The sequence below is a fragment of the Diadema antillarum genome, unplaced genomic scaffold, assembly GCF_040938485.1.
Source record: "Diadema antillarum isolate AM-2024a unplaced genomic scaffold, OU_Dant_1.0 seq00000725_RagTag, whole genome shotgun sequence".
Classification (NCBI taxonomy): Eukaryota; Metazoa; Echinodermata; class Echinoidea; order Diadematoida; family Diadematidae; genus Diadema; species Diadema antillarum.
This window is the reverse complement of record NW_027271628.1, coordinates 173,766-197,456: the sequence shown is the minus strand read 5'-3', so window position 1 is coordinate 197,456 and position 23,691 is coordinate 173,766. Positions and strand designations below refer to the sequence as shown.

Sequence of the window (23,691 nt, the reverse complement as noted above, 5' to 3'; positions counted from 1 at the left end):
TCATTCCCCTGCGATTTATTTAATTTTAATTCTTTTAATATCTCTATACACTCTTCATTACTTATCAAACCTTCACAATATTCTCGAGATTCCTCCTTTAATTTTGGTAAATCTAGAAAAAAAAAGTTCATCCCAGTCTTCTATATCCTTTCTATCTAATGTGGTATACAATCTTCTATAAAAATTCCCGATTTCTTCAGCTATGATTTTTTCATCACTACAAATAACACCCTCCGATATCTTCAATTTCTTAATAATACTTCTCTTTTTATTCCTGTGCATTAACTGATTAAAATATCGTGAATCCCTTTCTCCACTTTCATACCACGAAGCTCGTGACCGAATCTTTATGCCTTCATTTACATGATAAAGAATAAGATCGATATTTCACATCGACGCGACAGCTTTAAAACCAAATCTGTGATCGATATATTCATACTTTTAGGCACTCACCCCTTTGACAATGGCTACACACACACACACACACACACACACTAATACTAACACTAACACCCACCCACACACACACACACACACATTATACATGCATACATGATACATAATGTATACTTTGTGATGAAGAGTCATAAAATGCTACCTCTCACTGGATAAAGATCACAAAATAAAGATTTATGAGTCGACGTCACTATATCTTGAACTGAAAAGAACACCAATCCTTCCTTTTTCAACATGATATTTAAATTTCAGTGTTTCTAACAAATTTCCTTTCCCAATAGGAAAATGTTCGTCGTCTGTCACAATCGAGTCTGAAACAAAAAAAAAATTGTACCAATTTGGCTGTCGCGAAGTCAGCTGGATCGAATGCCTCCCCTTCTAACTCAACCACTGCATCACAAGTAGGCCTACTTGCCTTATAATGGCTCTTCGAGGGCTCTGTAATATAAAGTTCATTGATCTCGTCCACTCACCAAGAAAATTGACCCTTAATAACCCTCTGAGTATCAAAGAACATTTTCCGATTTTATATACAGTACATAACACCAAATAACATTACCGACGATTTTGATAGGACTTTGGCAGTATCATAGGGCCAGACAAATCACATTTCAGCTAAATTATGATTTTTGACCTTTGACCTTTCACCAATGCATTTTCAGGCAGCTAACCTTATCTATCCTTCAGACCATATAGGCTCTAATAATTATCACCAACAGACATTCCTAGCTGAAAATAGAATTTTTAATCAAAGTGCGATAACCGTCGATGTTGACCTTTCTCCTTTTACAACTATAATTTCGCTATAATTATCGTCTATTTCTTTTCCCCCTCCTACCAATAAAGTCTTCTACTGGACATTTCTTGATGAAGGGTCAGCTATAAGAAGTGCTATATTCTATAGCCAACTTTGATGACTTTTGAACTTTTACCTGAAAGGATTTAGCCCAAAATCTCAAGGAGCATACCGTGGTCTGCATGGTACCAGTTAAACCAGAAGCTGCATTTCCTTGAATGGCCAGAAAGAGCTTCCGACATATACCATGTATAAGACAGACCGAAAAAAATGATACATAAAAATAGTGTCGTAGTCGGCGGGATTCGAACCCGCGCGGGAAACTCCCAATGGAATCCTTAACTTTCTCTAAAGTAATCGTAGGAGCAGTGCCAACATATTATTCACACACTCTCACCCACCTTGAGTCCACCGCCTTCACCAACTCGGCCACGACTACTTTTTTGTGTTATTGCAATAGATAACCAAGCTCTTTAAATACCTCATCGTTTCGTCATTCTTTTGTTGCATGGTTACAACACAATTAAATGCTACTCGGTGAAGTTCTACCCTGGTGCATGCAATAATAATTGTTAGTGACAGTTATACAACAGAAAGTGAGAACACGCTTACTATTGCAAGTCATTGCAAATTCAGAACACAGCGATTGATGTGATTCATTAATGATTATTCTTAGTTGAAATTAGAAATCACTACAGATTGATGAAATCTAAGTAAAGAAAGTAATTTGGATATCGATTCATTAGGTACATTGAAAATCCTGTACACTGTATAACGTTCGTTTCTTTCGTCCCATAGCCGGGGTTTGCTTTGTCGTGTCAACCGATCATTATAGTAATTGAAATAAAACGTCACTTGCCATCTATCTACAGAGTAATAAGTTGACCCTGTAACATGAATGTAGTTAGTATTTATTGTACCGTTCAGAATGCTGATATTGATGATGTTTACAACAATGAAACAATGAAAATGATAGTCATTCAGAACAATATTATCGTGACAATGCTTCATGACTTGTTTTGCTCTTAATTTCGCACTTTTATCTTAATGAAATTCTTGCATAATGCTGTAGTAGCTTCAGTAGTTTTTGCATGGTTTCTTACTTTTTTGTCTTTGTAATAGTAATTAATGTTGTTGCCCAGTGACAAACAAAATAGTTGATTTACTACACGTCAATATACCTGTCAATTTGAATAATATATTGTGCGGTATTCTACTCCAGTTCATGAAAAATTGTCAAGCGATGCTATCTCACAATGCCGATTTATTTTTTGTGTATAAATATATAATTTATGAAAGAATTAATAGTTCTTCCTGTATAGACTAATGCTGTGATCACAGATTGCATTTGGTTTGAAAGTTTAAAAGTTGTCACGTCGCTGTTAAGCATCGATCTTAAATTCTTTACTAGCCCCGAGCTGACATGGTTATGGGTTGGGGCAAAATAACCGATCAATAACATCAAACATGTCAAACAACGCAGTGGGAAAACCCGTGCGGTGATGACATTGAAGGCTGTTAAATTCGGGGGTTTCGCAATATCTTGGCGAATAGACGCATTTATTTGCAAATATTTGCATATATTATCATCGCACTTAGCAGTTTAGTTAATTATACGGCCGACACAGTCTTGCTCATTCCCTATTTCATGCAAACTGTCGTAGATATTCACTTCAGGTCCAATCGAGTACTCGCTCTCGTCTGTGATGAACACATTCGTTGTATTTTCAGGCTTATTCGTGCAAACCATCCAAAATTTTGTAACCGTTGCAAAACTGTTTTATGTACGAAAGCGGTATAAATATATTTTGTGTGAAAGTGGCAAGTGCACTAAATTGACGTAGTCGTGGCCGAACGGTTAAGGCGACAGACTTAAGTAGACGCATTGAACGCTAAAGGTATCTGTTGGGGTCTCCCCGCGCGGGTTCGACTCCCGTCGACTACGTTGTTTTTCCTGTTATTGATTGTGTATGATTGTGTGTGTATGATAATAATATATCTGTTGTGCAATGTCTTTACATATTTGATTGTTGTACATCTGTAGTTAGGTATAGATATAGATATTCGTTCAATATCAAATATAAAAAAAAAATATCAAAAAAAATATCATTGTATATAACATTAATTTTCATTAGGTTCCCGATTGGTCGCAGTCACTTTCGCAAACTTCGAAGCATTCTCTTATAGGTCATAACTCTCCAAATTCTTTTTTTTTTACTCCACAGAAAGCAATACTAATAATGAAAACGATTCTTTGGTAAATAATATTTATTCCCTCTTAGAGAATCATTAGTGCTAGATTAATACAGCTCCACAATGATTCGAGAGAATGGATAAATCCTTTCCAAATTTCAACTGTTGTTAATGTCATGAAAATTGGAACGATTTGTGTGCAGTCAGTGGAACATTTTGTTAACCAATGACGTCATTACATATTCTCTTGTTTACATAATATGTGTTTGCAATTTTTATCATCATTGTTCCTTAAAAACATTTGAAACTTAAGAACATTAAAACTGTCATAATCATTCATCCAGAACACATACTCTCAGTTAGTTTAGGGATAGCTACACTAAGTTATTCAAAGTGGTGGTTTTGTTCGATCAATTCTTATTTTTGTCTTTTGTACAAGTTCAGATTATTTTCTATTCCATCAAATAAATAGAGAACATTATATACCATGTATAAGAAGAACATATTTGTAATTTGACTGCAAAAACGTAAATTAACCAAAATACATGTGATTATGAGTATCAAAATAAAGAAAACTCTTCACAAAGATGAAGAAAAATCTATCTGTTAAGCCGTGTGTAGTGCTTGCTTGAAGATAAAAATCAAAGACGTGTACTAAATGAATATGACATGGAATTACGGGGAAGATGTGCGCTCTTACACATCGAAAACAGACAAAATAATGCAATATTCTCTGCTTCTCGTTGCACCACACTAAATGCCTGTCCATGAGGCATTTTGGTGATAGCAGCAATTATTGGTTCCAATTTGGACAAAGTAAGTACACTCATGTAATCATTACATGTATAACGCAATCTTATATGAGTCTTGTCGTGGGTTTCAAATTTAATGGAACTGTTTGAAGATACGTGTACCTATATGAACAGATATAATCATACAGACCAACAGATAAATTTTGTAATGGAATTCTAAGGATGGAAGGATGGACTGACAGAGCGACAGAACGATAGATAGATATTTATGTGCGTGAAAATGTGCTCATGCCCGCGTATGGGGGGGGGAGGGGGATGGTCTCTGAATTTTGTACTGTAAATACATTCACTGGGGTGAAATTTAAAATGGTCGAATAAAAGTTATTTACTGACAGTAGGCCCTATCAATATTCATAATAGAGAGAGAGGACCTAACTGTAGAGAAACTAAAAACCATGTTCAAGTTATCTTTGAAATAGAGGAAAAACAAACATATAAAATCGCGACAGTCTTATATAAACGTCGAGTTTTGGTCTTCCCGAATTTTGTAATTTTTCGCCAATAAGTCCCGAACATGTCATTATCTCAAAACAAATTGATTAAAATTCTCCTGTATGCGTAAAATATAGACTAGTTATATTCTATCTTATGGACCCTCCCCCCCCAAAAAAAAGACACCAACCCACAATAATTGTGTGTATAAGGTTTGATATGGTGTCGCCGTTTCTTCTGGCCATTGGTATTGGTGACCATTTGGTATTTCATAAATGTATACATAATATACATACATAATACATACATTGTACATAACATTGTGTTTCTTTTTGTTTGTTTGTTTTTCTTCCATTTTCGTAAACTGACCCATCGATCTGACATTTGGATGTATTTATATTCTATATTTCTCATCGTTGATCGGACAACAAGATCAGACCTATGTAAAGAAAACGGTATCTCAAGATATCTCTTAACGATTATGAAATGATTCATTGGTGCCGTAAAGAGGGGACGCCTCCCCTATTTTTCTTTTTCTTTTTTTTTCTTTTTTTGTTTTAACAACAAAAAATAGGGGGGGGGGGGACGCCCGGTGCACCCTCGCCTGGATCCGCCACTGTTAATGCCTATATAGGCCTATATAGCAAAATGTGAACAACAGAGAGCACTCAGTGAATAGTCAATGATCTTCAATATATACTTCATATTGTAATATTATGGATGAAATGTTTTGTCATCGTTTGATGATAGGTCCAAACAGGTTTTATTATTATTTCTTTTTTTATATTTGAACCAGAACCAACAAAAACCTCTTTCAGAAAAAAAAAAAAAAAATAGGTCATAGCCTATAATACATGTAGTTTGAAATTTACCATGACTTTGGCAACATCTGACTCATTGAACTCATGCATAGTTCCCTTGGAATGTGTATTTGAATTTAAGCATGATTAATAGCACGTGGTATTATGTATATGAGTAACATATCAATTCAAAAAAAAAAAGGACAAAAAAAGAGAGAAAAAAAAAATATCGTAGTCGGCAGGATTCGAACCTGCGCGGGGAGACCCCAACAGATTTCTAGTCTGTCGCCTTAACCGCTCGGCCACGACTACTTGCTGACGAGCGTGTCGTCTTTAGCTTTATATAGTCAGTATGGCTCCTTAATGACATGCCAACTATTCTTTCTTTACATTTAAAATGTTTACTTCATTTCTCGCTACTTTTCCATCATTTACCTCTACATTTTTGACTTTTCAAAATTACATAACTGTCTTCTAATCAACATAATGATTATTCAGTATTACTATAAAGTCGAGTATACGTTCATTTTCTTAGTCCCATACCTTGCAGAATTTGCATGGCTGTGTCTCGCCTCCATTGACCAAGAGTAAGCTGTCTTGTCACAGAAGTAACAGATACTAGATCTAAATACTGTCTACAACAAGTCAAGAGCGAATAACACTGGAACTCGTTCGAGCTATATGTAACTTCCAGCTATATGTAACATCACATCTGACTAGATTGGCATACACGTAAAATAGGCCCCACCACTGCGTGTGCTGTTAGGCCTAATACTACGGCGGCTTTCCTACGTGAAGTTCTGTGATTTAGCCCCACTGTGTGTGGCGTTCGACGGTACGTGAGTGAGCAGAAAAAAAAAACACCCACAAAAATCCACCCCCCCCCCCCAAAAAAAAGGGGATGCTGTATGGATTCCGATGGTCCTACACATGGTTTGCACTTTGCAGACAGGTAGCCCTATAGCCCTACATTCAAATCATAGACAATAATATATTAATCCATGGCATGATAATGTGCACTGGTGTGCACAATAAATCGGAAGATTTGGAAAGGTGAGAAATCTACCTCGTTTTTATGTTTATATTTATATGATTGGCACAAAAATGTACATGTAAGTCTTTATTATGTATAATGTATAATATATCTACATGTTTATACGATATATCCAACTGTAAAAGTGGGTATTTTTGTGCGGATTATATATATATATATATATATATATATATATACATATATATGGGGATCCATATATATATACATACAGACTATATACTAAATGGAGATGTAGTAACCTTGTGCTAGCAAGAGCAAAGATTAGAAAATAAAATTAGATTAAAATTAGAAAGTTACTTCAGCAGGGGTACTGAAAACCTGATCAGACTGGGCTCCATGATACAGTGGAAACCCATTGTAACGAAGTCCTCGGGACCGGCAATTTTTTTTCCGTTATATCGAAATTTTCGTTACAACCAAACAAATAAACAATAAAAAAGAGAGAGAGGATAATGTTGCGGCCCGAATTTTTATTTTGTCGTAACCGGAATTTCGTTATAACCATGTCTGTTATTACGGGAGTGCACTGTAGTATAGCAATGTGTAGATGTTCAGAAGAGTAATATTACAGACCAGAGAAAAAGACTGAAAATTCACAGCTTCACATTGTGTTCCATGTATCTGCATTATTTTATTTCATTTATGAATAAGCGAGAGATCATGCCAAGCCACTGGCATTTACATTGTCTCACATGTACATCATGTATTTATATACAACATGGTATTTCATCAATGCTTCATACACAATTTGTATTTACATTTACAACACTGATAAACTCACCTGCACAAGACGTTTATTTGCAGCTACCAAAAGTTACTTGTTTTTTATCCACCACACAAGAAAACGACACATCACGTGACACAAAGCAAAGACACTACGTATCAAGGCCGACAAGATTCTCCTCTTGGTATAAATCATGAATTCTAGACTCTCTTTACACCACATCATTAGGACACAGAATCTTCTCATTGCCATGTGAAATATTTCTGCAACACATTGTAGAGTTGAAAGTGTATGCTACATGAACGTGACCGATTATCAGCTCTGTATCCTCGCACATTGTTGCTAAAATACCTGCATGATTAGGGGCATTCTCTAATCTTGATGAAAGTTTTGCACTCCTTTTTTTGCCACCTCTGTAACTATTAATGGGCAAAGTATGCCCTTGTGGAAAATCAAATAAATAAGACCATTGATTACGTTGTGTTGGGATGCATTTTTGTAATACAAGTACAGTTGCATTCCATTTAGCAAAATAAGTTCTCTGCTCAATATGCACAAACTTGGTCTGTAGATTACACCAATGACCACATGTAACTGTACACAAATAGACAAGTTATAGTCCTATCTCTTAAGCAGGCCCCTTTCTAGACACAAGATATACAAATGCTCATATTCCATTTCTGATTCAACATCTGAGTGCTGCAATTTGATTGCAGATTGAGTGATTAGCCACAGTCAGGAGATGCTTATTACACAACACTAAACAAATCAGCAAGCATTTGACAACACACGTGCACACACATACACATACACACAGAATATAAAAGAATCGCTTGGTGAACACCATTCAAGGTTGGCACAGAACAAAATATACAAACATAAAAAGCGGAATTAGATTTGAAATAGTGAGAGGGGGGTTATGTCCAGAGATGCGGCAAGCTTCACTGCAAGCTCACGGAATAATCATGTTTTCATCACTCCGAATCTTTCCCTTTTTAAAAATTTAATATCAAAACGAGTAAATGTGTTTCTGTAGAGTACGATGAACGTACTGTAGAGAGACCAGACACCTTGACTCACAGAAGCAAAGAGACGAAAAATGAGAAGCTTGTTGGTGCGAGGCTCGACACGGGTCAAGAAGACGCCAAACACATTTGATGCAACACAAGTAAAGGGGTAACAAAACTTTCAGACACAAGCTTTCAGACTCTGGCTTAGTGTGTGATCTGGGTTACACAGCGTCCACATCGCAGGCTCTGTATTAGACGGAGAAATTTGTCTGCTTGGAGGAGTTTTATAACATTCTTTGACTCTCATGGTTATAGGAAGGGATCCTGTGAAGCCAGACGTAGTTTCATGTAACAAATCCCAGACAATAAACACGGCCTGATCTTTCGGTCTAGTTCTGTATTAAAATGTGTCAAACAAAGCAAACTAGAAAGTTGTATTTCAATGGGCTTTGATATGCAGGATTTTAACAGAATTCTCGCAGCTCAGCGAAGTGGCTGTATTGTGACAATGAAGCCCTGAAACAACACAGTAATACAAGTCTTAATTTTCTCACTTCCAGATGGTATCAACAGTCTGAGTGTACCCCTACTTATTAGGTCACGTGAGAAACAGCAAGCTTTTAACTGATGTCTCTATCACTGTAGCACTATGCAGTGCACAAACTTTCACACGTTACATGAGTCCACACCATTGCTTGTAACATGTTGACAGTTTGTATAAGGGAAAACATTATTCATCTTACTCGGCTAAGTAGAACATACGTACTGTTCAGAAATCTTTACTTCACAGTGCATAATCTGAGTCTCATCTTGTAACTACAGGGCTCTCTCAATAGCACGAGCATAGAAATCTGTCTTAACTTTATGATGTGCAAGGGTTGCGGCCCTCATCCAATCACATACAGATAATCCAATGTCTCACTTCACAAAACTGCCACAGAAATGCTGATAAGGTTATAACTTGAGCAAATTACGTGATACTGTGATTGTTGAATACTGGCTGATAAATGGGAGTCATCTGTTCGTCCAGTTATGAGTAAATCAAGTGGGCTCTCATTCGAGTTTATGTAATTGAAAAAAAGTTACATTATTCAAAGTGCATGAATCAATGTGAATTCCATGACAGGGGTGTGCTCTATTCTAAATCTGTGAAGTTGCATAGGTGCAATGTGACAAATAATCCGGGATACTTTAGACCGCTCATAGTGAATTTACACAAAAAACATTCTTGAAATGAATAATGTAACTGATGTATGATTATCCACAATTTTCAATGAGAGTCCAGGTTATGTGCAAACCTATGGAACACATCTCCACTGACAGAAGCATTACGACTTGTCAACATTTCTTTTTATACAACACCTAAAAAGAATGTAGGGATCTGATTGGTCGATTGCCCATCATGTGGCATTCACTTAAAAGTACAGTCGCACACTGTGGCTGTCAGCAGTGCCATTTTGTTTGAGCAAAAAATGGATAACACGTGTTCACCATTGCACAGCTCTGATGTCACAATAAACAAACATTCAAGCACTCGACAATAACAAGAGCGCTTGCAAGCACATACTTTTGTCACTCATTTTTGTGAACAACTGCAACCAATCACTTTCGCGTGCGCATGTATAGGATACACTTGACGGCTGACTGTGACTGTGCAGCTACTCATTCACCATCATCATGAAAATGGTTGCCATGTCTGTGCTAAATACAAGAATCTGTGTGGACAACATCTGTTGACATGAGCTGAGGTGTTGTATAAAACGAATAATGTATGGTCTTCACTCATGCAATGGAAGAAGATTTCACACTCGGTCAAAGATGAGGCGCACAAATCTTGTACCTTAGCACTTGCGTCCATTCACTTTTTGTATACTGTCAATCCACTGCCCCCTCCCCACAGAAGTAAAAAACAAAGAACTTGCCTTATCTTTAATTTTTCATGAAGTTGCTGGCCTGTTAGTATACCACACTTGCTTTTCTGCCCCCAAAATATATTGTGGAAATTCTTGCAATTCATTATCAGGGGATAGAAAACATATCAAATAGTTTGTTAGTCTGCAGCATATCTGAAAAAAAAAACCACCCAACAATAACCCATGAACAAATGTTCCAACAATCTCTCACCATTTCTGTTGCTGTGTGCAAATCCATCTCAGATGCAATACAAAATATTCAAATATTCTAATTATTCCATTAAATTCTTTTACTATCAACAATTTAATTTCTCTTCTCTCTGTCACACATGAAAATACACTGCCTATTCCAGTCAACTATGTTAAGCAATTTGTTGGCTTGTTGACCATTGGAAACATCTTTAGCATCCTCCACATCCAAAGAGAACTTGCACTCCAGTAAAGGCTGAAACAGGGAAAGGTAACTCATGCTGCTATTAACAAGGGGTCCTTTAGCAGGGATTTTACGAGCTGTCACCACCCCATGGTTAACCCTCAAAGAGTCGTTGAAATAAATGACAGCCAGCAATCCCTAATGGCCAGACAATCTTGCTGCACTGTGTCTCTCAGGCTGGCGTGCTCTCAGTTTAACAAAATCTTGACTAGTCTCCATTCTAACGTTGGAGAACACTAATCAACACCTGGCTGCCATGATACCAGTTCATTACTGTTCAGTACTGTGCGAGATTACTGTATCTATTTCGTCTCCTTACTATAGCAATGGACACTTCATGCCATTTAAAAATAAAATAGCAAAAGTTTGAAAGACTATTATTACATGGAGGGAAAAAAGGTAATAATTGTCATGCCTGAATGGTTTCAATACTATCTTGTCAATCCTGTTCAGAATGATATGCATGAGCAATTAGTATTACAACTTTGATACTGTTCATAAACATGGGTCAACTTCACTCCTGCATAACACTAGTTATTTCTCGCTACATTGCAATTTTAGCTGTGTTGTATTCTCAGTTCAGCGTGAAAGAAACAAAGGGAATGGTATTTCTAAATATACAGCACAAATTTCATAAATAGTTCCCCAACTTCTGTGTACATTTCATGATTGCAGAGTTATGTAATATTTCCATCTTTTCAGAGATTCATATCATGATCTTCAAGTACATTTCATATTCCACAATCCACTGTATGCTTACATACTGACAACGATGAGTTCAAGGAACATCACCTGTCGTGCCACCCATTATACATCAACCATCTTCACAACTAGACTTGAATAAGACAGATTAAAACATACCAAACTGGCTGCATTTGGAGCATGGGGGGAAAAGGGAGTGCTGAAAGATCTGGCTGCCTAATTCGAACCTATTTCTGAACACTGATCAGTCATTGCTCCTATCATTGATAATCACACAACACATCATTCAGTCTTTGAATCACGCCCAGCTGTGATGCTAAAAACAATCTTCAGCATCTGTCCGTAGCTTTTCAAAATGCACACACAGAAGTGCGTGGATATGTTGAGCTGCCCTTACTAAAGTACGCTGCAAATTGCGTGCAACTGTTACATCCACTTTGGTGCCACTTTGTGGAGTACTTAAAAAAGGAGAGATGTTGAGAGAAATCAGTCACAACATGACTCGCGGAAGAAGACCTAGGCTGGACCAGGTTTATAATCACTCCTGTCTTTTTCAAATATATCTGTCCAAGAAGGATGTAGGTCTTTCAGAAACAGTCATATCCTATCCAATTTATCAATTTATACAGATGTCGTCTTATCGAGAAATCATGAGAATGTAACATTATCTTGACAGTATGATCGCAAGTGGCTGGCAACACTGGTGAAAAATTTCTTGCCAATTCCTCACGAGTTTAATTCTTGGTGTTTCTTATAATTCTTGCGATTGCACAACTTTGTTTGAGTCTTTCTGAAGTACAGATATCCTGTGATGAAAATAACAATACTTTTCTGTGAAGCTCGGTCAACTTCTTGGAAGTCTCAACAAATTCTCACTGTCAGCGAGCACTAAAAGTATGAGACTGTTTTGATACAACCTCGACTTCTACCTCAAAGAGGTGCTATGTGTATGTGGAACTTAAGGCCCTCTTCAGTCAAAAATTCCCCCAATTGCATTTCACATAAATTGCGACAGCAGTTGCAACAACTTTAATGCAGTGTAAGTACGGGCGACAAGGTCTTCCATTGGTAATTGGAGAACTGATTAAAAATTGCTCTGGATGATTAATAAGGTTACAGTTAACACCAATGAGATATGTCTGATACTGACTGACTGACAAAACGACTCAAGATGCAAAGGCAGACGATGAGTGTGAAAAGCCTGCCTTGCACATCATCTGGAAAATGGATTACACAGAGTTGAACTTCAGACTCGAACACAGCTCCATCAACACTTATCACATGGTGGGTACAATAACAGGCAAGAATTTCTTGGTTAAAGACAGACGATCGATATAAATGGGTGGTATTCTGTGAGTAAAACGAGTACAGTGCCAGAACAATGGACATGAGAGCATTTAAGAGGCTCGGTAGCGCACATCAGTTACGGTAAAAAAATGTTTCTTGCAAGTGTCAAGCTCTGTAACTGTATTGCAATTTTTCCGTCATTATTTCCCTGCTGTCTAGAGACAAGTGGCTCAAGTAACGAACAGCTCTTTGTTGACATCTATCTGCATGCACATCACAAGGTACAAAGATATTGCGAAGTTCTGGTCTCTGTGTCATATTCATGAACTCTTTTGAGTTTAACATAGTTTTTACATCACTCGGTGCACATCGATTCTGCATATGCCGCACCCTCAACTCAATTTTGGCTTCAACTCGGAATGGACGTACGCTTGCACTGTTTTCTACGGCGAACTAAACCTCTCGCGGTTGCAACTGAGTTACGACGTTAGCATTGTGTGTCTCTGTATACGTTCCTGTGTTGTTCACGACATCCTGAGCAAGAGTCTCGATATTGGGTCTCGTCATATACTATCTATACACAGTACATTCAATGAACCTACACCTAACACGTATGATAATCTGTACAGTGTGTTCCGCTTTTCACATCGGTTAAGATCTGACCTGGCAAATAGGTGATTTCGTTGTCTATGTACACACAAGTCTATCGGTAAGTTTCTACAGATCCCCGCACCCCGCCCCCACCCCGCAACCCACACTCCCTGTGTTACCTCCCGTGATCCCCACTTGACCACATGTCCCCCCTCCCTGAATCCCCCCGATGCTCCCCCCGCCGGTGGTGGTCGCCCCCCGCCCGGTCCATGCGCTGCTCCGCCTTCCGCTTCTTGCCCTCGGCCGAGTGCGCCCGCTGAAAGTGCCCGGGCTGGTCGTCGTGGCCGTTGCCATCCTTGTCGCTATGACGACGGTGCTCCTCCCGATGGTAATGTCTGTTATGATTAGAACCTTGTGATGTGTGATCCCTCTTGTGGTCATATCTATCGAGAGAAAAGGACAGAAAAGTGTACCAGTAAGTGGGCAGGATGTAAAGCATCCTTGCTGTTGTATAAATGACGCCCACTCGGGGGTCGGGGGGTAAACACATTTTAAAAATTTTAAAGTTTACAACCCTGCGAAACTGTTGTAAAATTACCAGTTGGGGAATTAACAGAACAGATGACAAGAAATTGTCCAGTCACTACACTGAACGCTTTACACAACTTTCAGAACCAACGTACAGGGCTGAAACTTCTGTTAGTGATGCATGGTGTAATGACAAGAAAATTTACTGACAAAAATCTGGTTTGAGGCAGCAGCACTGACTGTGGCGAAAGCATGCACTCTAAAATTCAATATTTCAACATAGGTCTGAAGAGTGAAAATCACACCTCACATGTGTACTGTAGTACTGTATGTCAGACATCCCAGAACAGTCATTTATGAATACAGAACACACACAAACACACACATAATGTTGTGTGGCATTACATTATCTGTATATAAAGTCAGAGACCATGAAAGAAAGAAAAATGCATGGAAAAGCCAATTTTGGCAACATATTCAACCTTTATAGCTTTTTAGACTCTTCTTTTTGCTTTTTCCTAGCAAGAACTAGGGCAAATCATATATAATTGTGTGTGTGTGTGTTTTGGTGTTAAATATGCATAACATATGTATGATACAAGCATAACTGCACAAAGAAAGAAATTCAAAACATCTCTGAGGCATCCATAAATTGGACAGTCTTGATAAGCCAAGTTTTGACCATTCTGAATGATTTGACCTCTGATTAATTCATATCCCTTTATGCCTTTGGTTTTCACTCATACGTCATGATTATGAAATGTGATAATCACCCACCATGATCTCAAATCATCTTCACGCAGACAAGCCCTATCCACGGTTATTCCTTTCCCCTTATCACGGTACCCTGCCCGAAAGGAGTACACAGAGGAACAAATTGAAACTAGAAAAGCACTTGGAGAACACAGACCTCCGGCAAGCAGCTATCCACCCACACGAGCATGTTGAAAATCACCCAATTTCCAATATAGAAAACTTTTGTCTACGTCATCAGCTTCCAGCTGCGTAGCACCTTGCCCGAGCAGAGCATGTGCGCATATATGCAAACCTCAAATACATGCAGCTTGAACTCCAAAGTTCATTGACATATTTGCCAAGAGATTAAAAAAAAAATCCTTCATAAATACAAAACAATTCCCGCATCACTACCAAAATTTAATCAGCTGTTCCTTGTGTCATTTTCAACTTTTCCTGCAAGTTTCATTCAAATCCATTCACAACTTTTAGTTATACTTTTGAGTTATATTGTACACAAACAAACCAACAAATGCTGACAAAATCATAACCTCCTTGGCAGAGGTACAGTGTAAAAATACATAGAGATACTAAAAGACACAAAGAGACAGGATGGGGGGGGGGGATGGACTTGGAAGAGCCAGGAATTCTCACCTCCCGTGCGAATCGTCTCTGTCCCTCGAATACCTGCTCTCACCCCCTCCCGCACCAGAATGGTAGCTGCCAGTAAATCTGTGATTCTCGTAATGTGACCTGTTGTAACCTCCCGCCCCATCACCGGCACCATACCTGAAGAGAAGGGAGAATTGCGGGAGAAGAAATGGAGAGGAGAGAGAGAAAGCCATTTAACCTGGGGAGCAAAGACCATGCTTTCTCAATAAATCTCTCGGCAGAGGACAGTTTTATTGCATCCATGCACAAAGGTGTAGAAAGTAAATCAGTTTTAATGATTGCACGTGATTTATTGTTTGTATATGATAGTAAAGACCATTGTTATTTTGCCCTTCGCATGTGGGAGCAAACTTGGACTTGATCTTCTTGTTCTGTGAAGCTCGTGAAAATCAGCATTACTGAGGTCCAGCTGGGGGGAGAAATGGACTCACAGAACGTTTAAAAATGACAAACTGGTGGAAAACAATTTGCCAAGATATGGTAACAAATTCAATTTTGGCGGGAGAAGAACAGAATGTGCTGAATCTCGCCATAAATCATAGCAATCATAACCTACAAACTAACATTACACACGCAACACCAAGAAGGAAACACGAGACAAATGAAAGGCATAATTACGACATAGTTAGTATGGAAAGATCCCCTACAGAGTTTTAAAGCATTTATCCCGTTCCGAACTTTATGTTACGAAAGGCTGTGACTCAAAACCAACACAGGGCTAAATATGACAAATCTATGAGAAAAGTCACTGTGTATGTTGGTAAGAACATTGCAACATGCATAATATATAAAAACACACATCTATCCAAAGTAACTACACATATCCTCAAATATTTTGCCTTTACTCTGAATGTGTAGGAGTTAAAAAAAAAACACATTACCAAATCTTCATGGATTACTTTGTCTTAGATGATATGTCAGAACACATTCCCCACAGACCTGAGCAGGATTGAGACAATGCCACACATTCTAGCTCTCAAAAAGGTATTTTATAGTTCCTTTTTTCTGACAGGTTTGTTAATTTACAGATCAGCAGTTGCGATCGCGATCTTAACAAATTTAATTTGTAGAGGGAGACAAATTGCAGAAACTCACACCTGAACCTTCACCCCTCTGAATAATATCTTTCTTTCATTTAAGGTATTTCACAGTTGCGTCACTGCGTGACTGAACTGCTCTCTTACGTTTCCTTGGACCAGGATAAAATTTAGGATTCGTGGGACATTGTGATTCATACTATGTTAGCAGAGCAAATCATAGATGGTCGACCATTTGTGTATCTCGCTCAGCTCTTGGTAGAAAATATCAAATATGCTGTGTCGATGAAATTTCAAACGCCCGACAAGAAATATGACATCTACGTCGTAACGACACAGTAGTGATTGAAACCAACAAAGCTGTTTATATATCACACTGAAATATCTTCTCTGCGATCAATAGCTCTCGGGCAATGGAGGTGTGAAACCTACAGGTTACTCATCCAACGGAATTTAGGTTTTATCAGAATTGACACCTCCTTGGAGAGTGGCACAACAAACTGCAAATCTCCCTCAGTGCACCATGCCTTGACAGGGGCAACCAGTGAATCTTCCTCTATTTATTTTTGTGCTTGTAAAGCATAATTTCACCGGGTTTACATGAGAGTATATCTTGGGGCCAATGGCGGCACGACCGACACCTCGGATAAAATGCATCCCCCGGGCAGGGGGGATATCGGTACAATTCACCTGACATACCTGGCAGAGTGCCAAATTGCAGGTTAAGGGGAGAGGCTCCCACACCGAGGTGGCTGTTTGCTACTAACGATGCAAGACTGCGATAACAAAAATACACCTGCACTGGCTTACTCCGCTACATGGGCCATGACAAGACTCTGGATGTAGGATACAAATGGGACTGACTGTTACAATTGCATGCTGCTATGGCGCTGATACGATTTTCTTTTTAGTATGTTCAAGCTGAAATCCTAGGTTTCCTGGTTTATTCATCTTTTTATTTCTTTATTCTCAGGACAGAACTCATAGATAAATATCAATACCTTTTGAGCAAAGATCCCTTGTCATTTTAACTTCTTTTTGCCTGAGTAATTTCGTACATAAGCCTTGCCACTCCAGAATATCACGCATAATCCGTCACATCAAATTTTACGAAAAAAACTCTATAAAAATCACTTGAAATTATCAAATTCATGCTCAGATGCACAAAGAACATTTTACTCATTATCTAATGAGCACATAAAAATACTGACATTACCAGGTAAAGTAATACTAAAATACATACGAATTGAAAGCATAAAGAACCAAATCAACCCTGTAAATCCTATTTAAACGCCTGATGCACTGAGAATAACGGCAAGCTGGACTTTAAATCTGTTACACCGGCAATAAATATACCTACATTACTCAACAAGGTGATAACATTCTTGACTAGATTTGATGGGCCAGCCACGGTGATATATCTGACAAGTTAAATAGCTGCAGGTGAGGGTTAAAAAAACGTTATAAAAGTGACACCCAAAACCGAAAGCTATAAAGTAGGTGAAAGGGGACTGGCTGTGTTTATTCAAAATACATAAACACTCCCCCCTTTTCCCTACCTCACACTTCTCGCAATCTGGGGAGGAAATTCCACACAAGCAACACTGGTGCATACACGTAGTTAACACACCAGGATAAGAGATAGACACAAAGCCATACCAAACTTCTACCAATAAAACCACTGATGTAGTTGCTACAATTCTCTGAGCAAGATAACAGAAACCGGTAGCCATAAATCATTCGTAATTTTAAATGTTAAGACATCAACAACAACAACAAAGACAAGACGATGAGCTGAATCTCAAACTTGTAATGGCGGTATAATACAAATTTCCATTCTATGATCAGACAGAATGGAGCATATTTTACGGAGGTGATGCTGAGAGATTCTACAATTCCATTAATTCACTAGGGGAAAAGGATAAGATAAGGATCTTCTGCTACACACAATCAGATATAGAAGGATAAATTGAATATGAATCTACGGGAGGGTGAACTAATTCAAATTGGATGGTTCCATTCAATTTGTTGAAGGGATGATGCAGTTTCAGTGGAGGTGGGGCTTCAGCTTTCCGTTTGTTGGTAATGATTTTATTGAAATAATGAAAAACCTATTATGAAATACGAAAGAGCAAATAATTCTATTCCTTTTATTAGGATCACTTTGTTTTAATTTGTTTTTAGATATCTCAATCATTTCAGAATTGATTTCATCAAATAAACTTTGAATTCTTCTTAAAATTGTATGCTCTTTAACATTTCATAAAGTGGTTTCTAAGTACCTCACGAGTTTAAAACTGAATCCTCACCTCAACCAATACTATACCATCCTTTTAGCAGCATTCTTCTCCAGCTACCAAACTAAGAGCTACAAGAAATGTAAGTACCCAGAATTGACAAAAATTGAGTTAAGTTTTGGAGAAAAGCTGCAGAATTAAGTCAGAAAATAATTTACAAAGTATAATGTTTTCCACACACACACAAAAAAATTAGCACAGGTATACTGATCTGTTCTTGAGTTGGTAATTCCAACTTGCATGAACAACATTTATGCTTTCAAGCTATGTAACGCTTCATTCTTTTGAAACAGCAGGTAAGCTCTCTGAAAGAAGCCTTTGTGTGAAACCGTTACCCTACATACATCGATTAAGTAACAAATTTGCATAAAATGACACAAAATGCTTCTCTGAAACGTGTGAATGTATGTCTTATGCACCACAAATGCACCCTCTTCAGGACAACTCACAATGATTGGTTTAAGTCACATTACTTCAATGTCAATAGTAAAGTATTCCTGACAAAATATACCACAAAGAAAATGTGATGAAACATTCAGAGGTCTGTGTCACAGTAACAAGTAATGAGAGCAGTATATGGATGAAGAAAAGGTCAAAGGTCATGTCAATTCTTTCTGTTGCTGGGTATCACTATGCCAATACCAAACCAAGAGTGGAAAAAAAGAGAGAAAACAATACACTGGCTACACATAATTAGACAACTTTGCAAAATTTTACAGACACTGTCACAATAAACTTCTCAGGGGAAGAAATTCCACCATGCAGTGCAATAAAAGCTGGTGTAACATGAAATGACAAATGATGATGACATTTAGATGGTGCAACAGTATCTATACCACTTAACTGGTAAATTTGTGGCAATACACACAAACCAGTGAATGTGCCAACAGTCAGGGGGGAAATGATGTATGATTAGTGTCACATTTCTATGTCATGGTACGAAAGAAATCTACTGGAAATGGACATGACTAAATAATGACTCCTGACAGAAAGCACATGAAATATGAGGAAAAGAAGAAAAACAAGGGATGAACATGGCTGATATGCTGAGTAACATCAGATTAGAGTTTGAAAATTGAACTTGGTGTCTGATTTCCATGGAAAATACATTTCATGCATGTTCAGTAATGCCTCATTAATCCTGAAACAGTATAAACTCATTCAAAATGACTCTGTGAACCAATTAACACCCAATGGACTTTCTTGTTTCTGTTTAATTGCAATCCGTTAATGAGTTTTGATTTTTATCGCAGCCCTTAATCATATGGAAATAATTTGGGTCACACACATTGCTGAAGTGTAAATCCAAAGTTTTTCCATCCTTACACGCCCACTGCTGAATTTTAAGTACTACCGATGGCGCATACCAAGATGAAAATGATTTCCTGGAGTTATTACTATTATTGAATAGTCATGGGTCAACTAGCATACAAACTATCTCTGAATATCACTCCAAATATACAGTGGCAGCCACTTGCTCATACTAAGAACCCACCCCTTTCTATTGGTTTGAAAAGTGACCTCACAACTGGCGTCTATGCATGGCTTGCTGCTACCCATACTTTGACATTTGACATTTTCTGGCCAAGTGTTAAAAAAAAGTAACAGATTTTCTCGAACCAAAGCATGGTTTTATCTTTTATTTGTTTGTTTCAGATATGTTCAGATATACTCTATACATTAATGCAGCCTGTGGTTGTTAATTCCACGTAGCTCAATTTCTCTGAATAGAAAGGCACCCTTCAAAGTTTTAGCAAAAAACAAAAAACAAAAAAACAAATACAAAAGAAAAAAAAAATGGAAGATGAGAACCACATTCACAGAAACAAATCTATTTTGCATGATTAAAATTTAGAAGCTCCTTCACGTGGACGTCAAGCATGATAAATAGAGCCAAGGCTAGCATACAGAATGGTGGTTTTACTACAATAAGGCATAGAATAAGAAAGATTTCAAATTACCAAAGTTTAATGTGTTATTTTTGTTTTAAATGTGGTGATATAAGCTGCAACCTCAAGTGAAAATGACTGCAGGAACATCTTTAAATCATCTCACAAGTAATAACTCATGTAGATCAGCAACCAGTATTTATTCATAAACAGTGCAAAGAAGAATCAATGTAGAAGGTAAAGAATGTTTGCTTTGCTTACGGTCAAAATTTGCCTTTACAAGAAACTGCAGGATTGGACTAATCATAAACATATCCCAAACAAGTGGCAGTATGAAATATGTAATGCTGTTTCGCTACAGTGTTTTGATCCCCCCGCCAGAAACGGAAGACACTAGATGAAATTATTTCAATTCCTTACATATGACAGAAAAAAACAGTATTCATATGTTTGAGAGGTTTCGTCCTTATTGTCTGTCTTGAGGGTAATCTCGCAAAGACACTTAAATTGTATCTCCTTATTCAAAATGTTCACAAATGGCCACAGAAAGTCTACTCAGACAGTTGAGGGACTATGCCATATCTTCAAGCTGGTCTGGTTCCCCCCCCCCCCCCAAAAAAAAAAAGAAGAAGAAAAAAAGAGAGAAAATATCCCTCCGTTACAGAATCTTCACAAATGGCTGCCACTGTCATGTTAAACATGGTGTGCCCCTCTCTGCCTGGACATTATGGCCCGAATTCACGAAGGTGGTACAAATGAAACCATGGTTTAAACCATGGACAAAAACCATGGAGCGCCAAGTGTCGCACGGAATATTTCGTTACGAAATTGGTCATTTCGTCGACAAAATGACCGTTTCGTTAATGAAATTATCATTTCGTGGACGAAATGTTCATTTAGTCACAAAATGTTGTCATTTCTTCACAAATAATAATTTTATCGACGAAATGACTGATTTCGTAACGAAATATTCCATGCGACACTTGGCGCTCCATGGTTTTTGTCCATGGTTTAAACCATGGTTTCATTTGTACCACCTTCGTGAATTCGGGCCCTTGAGTCAAGAATACAACAAACACTCCAGCCATTGGGGTTAGGAAAAAGCATGACGGGCAAGGGCCTTACCTGTCTCGATAGTGCTCTCTACTGGACACGTGGCCATCGACTGGCCCCCTCCGATCGTGGGGCCAGTCGTTGAAACCGTGCCGTGGATGACCAAAACTGTGCCAAATAGGAGGTGAAAATAAAAACGGGGAACAACAAAACAAAAAAATAAACAACTGACAAACTTAAAGATGCAAGCGGGGGGAAAAAGAGAGGTGTGGGACTTATTTTGGACATTTCAGGCAGTGTTTGATACACGGTCAGGGAATGGGTTTTGATTTGTACTAAAGCTGCTCTGACTGACCTAGCACTCTTGTGCAAAACACAAACATTCCACATCAAGCGGGACATTACCTCTACAAGTATTTTTACCTGAACACAGGGAGAAATATACACTGTAAAATGGTGAAAATTTGAGCAAATCTGACCACTGTGAAAAGGCCACAAGTATTTCAAATGCTGCTGATCACTGGATGTCACATAGACTTAGTTGCAGCATGTGAGGAAAGAACTCTATCCATTAGACTGTTACATAATACAAGTAAAATGGTACTTGCCCGGCTCTCTTCACAGTTCCCCATTGACTATTGTCTGAAGTATTGAAAAGATGTGTTCACAAATACCCTTGAAGGCTACATTTAACTGTTCTTTGAATCAAATAAAGAATTGAAGGAGTCAACACCACAAATCAAATGAAAAGCTGGAATTTCTCTAATCATTTCTAATTTTCTTTTTCTTTTCACAATTTTATTCACACTAATATCTGCTCTGAACTTTTCTACAGTGTATTTCTTTTACACTAGTCTCATGAGAAAGTGACTTTGACATCTACTCTTAGTCTTAAACCCCTGATCTAACATCAAATATAAAAATATCTGAGTGAACAGCCCAGACGATAGTTCACACTCCAACATGTTTACCTCGTGCTAGACATCTACTTACTCCTTTTTCGAAAATCGTAAATTTCAGATTTCGAAGTCAACTTTCACAAAACAATCTCTTCAGATTATACCAAACAGTGAATTCGTCTTTGACTGTTCACAAATGCTCAAAGTCTGTTTCATATAAATTGAACATTAGGGCAAACAACTTTTGTTTTATTTACAATTTCAACTTGGGTTTCACCAGATCTGTATTGCAAATTAAGAGCATGAAATGTACTAGGCTCCAAAGTAAACCAAATTTGATTGAACTCCATCAATACGGAGCATGCTTGAGGGTGGGCAAAGTCAAAACTGCTGCTTCTACAATGATTCCATGACCTCTGTCATGAAATCAAAAAATCTCATCAGCTCATCCTCATATGCTCAGAGGTGTGAAAAGTTTTATCAAAGTATTTGGAGTAACTCTCAACTTGATCAATGTTGATGACTATGTACCATTCACCCTTGGAGGGTTGAACAGCTTACCTTTAAGTAATGCTTTTTCATGCAAACTGTAAGATTTCTGTACAAAAACGGTTCTCAGCCTTTTGAAGAGCAAAGCAAACATGAATATCCAAGGTGTACAAAGTGATATCAAAGGCAATGATCATATTTAGGCGCCACAGGTGTCTTTCACACTAGGATTGCCAAAAAGCCGAAGGCCACAGGCTTAGTAGTGGTGCATTTGTCTTTGCTCAAATATTCCCACGGCTGCTGCCTTGTCTAAAATTTAGTCACTTGTAGAGGTAACTTCTCCCTTTGATTACATCAAGACAAAGCTGGCTCTACATGCAACGGGAACTTATTGCGCAATGTGTAGGATACAGGACTTCTTCCTTGAGCAACTGGATTGTAGAGTGAGATTTTTTCCCCCTTCTCTTTTGGTCTATTACATGTGATGAAACTTGCCCTGGATCTTCTCTTTCTATTTGCTTCTAGGACCCACTTAAAGGTATTAAACACAGTAAAAGAAACAAAAAATACATTTATCAAATAAGAAAATTTAGACAGCAACCTTATTTTTCTTATCTAACCTATCTCAACATGTCTGAAAAACAGACAAATGCATACTTTTCACAGGGACAAAAATAAAATCACAAAGCACTATAATGCTTCAGAAATTATCAGTGCCTGCTAGATACACCTCTCAATATGCTTAAAATCTTTATCAAATTTATTAAACACTTCTTGAGTGACAGGCCCTTGAAAATTGAGAATTCTGTTTCGTGCTATTTAGGGGCAGGCCTATGAGCTTTAGACACATTGCAAGTCACACTTGGACAGTGGAAATTGACATGAATGT

The 23,691-nt window shown here is 37.9% G+C and overlaps 1 protein-coding gene and 3 non-coding genes across 4 annotated transcripts in view; 1 reads left to right on the top strand and 3 right to left on the bottom strand.

Annotated features, from left to right (window-relative positions):
- Positions 1-1,542: 1,542 nt before the first annotated feature.
- Positions 1,543-1,691, bottom strand: Trnal-caa (transfer RNA leucine (anticodon CAA)). Its single transcript has 2 exons — positions 1,654-1,691; positions 1,543-1,587 (listed from the first exon to the last, which is right to left on the bottom strand). It is a non-coding gene; the product is annotated as a tRNA-Leu (tRNA).
- A 1,401-nt stretch (positions 1,692-3,092) lies between these two features.
- On the top strand, positions 3,093-3,197 carry Trnal-uaa (transfer RNA leucine (anticodon UAA)). Its single transcript has 2 exons — positions 3,093-3,129; positions 3,153-3,197. It is a non-coding gene; the product is annotated as a tRNA-Leu (tRNA).
- A 2,522-nt stretch (positions 3,198-5,719) lies between these two features.
- Positions 5,720-5,801, bottom strand: Trnas-aga (transfer RNA serine (anticodon AGA)). Its single transcript has one exon. It is a non-coding gene; the product is annotated as a tRNA-Ser (tRNA).
- A 7,577-nt stretch (positions 5,802-13,378) lies between these two features.
- Positions 13,379-23,691, bottom strand: part of LOC139738145 (chromodomain-helicase-DNA-binding protein 1-like) — a 58,445-nt gene continuing 48,132 nt past the window's right edge. The window contains exons 36-38 of the mRNA XM_071648807.1: positions 21,487-21,582; positions 15,121-15,255; positions 13,379-13,646 (exon numbers count right to left, since the gene is read on the bottom strand). Coding sequence (XP_071504908.1) covers positions 13,379-13,646; positions 15,121-15,255; positions 21,487-21,582 — 499 coding nt within the window. The remainder of the gene's footprint in view (positions 13,647-15,120; positions 15,256-21,486; positions 21,583-23,691) is intronic.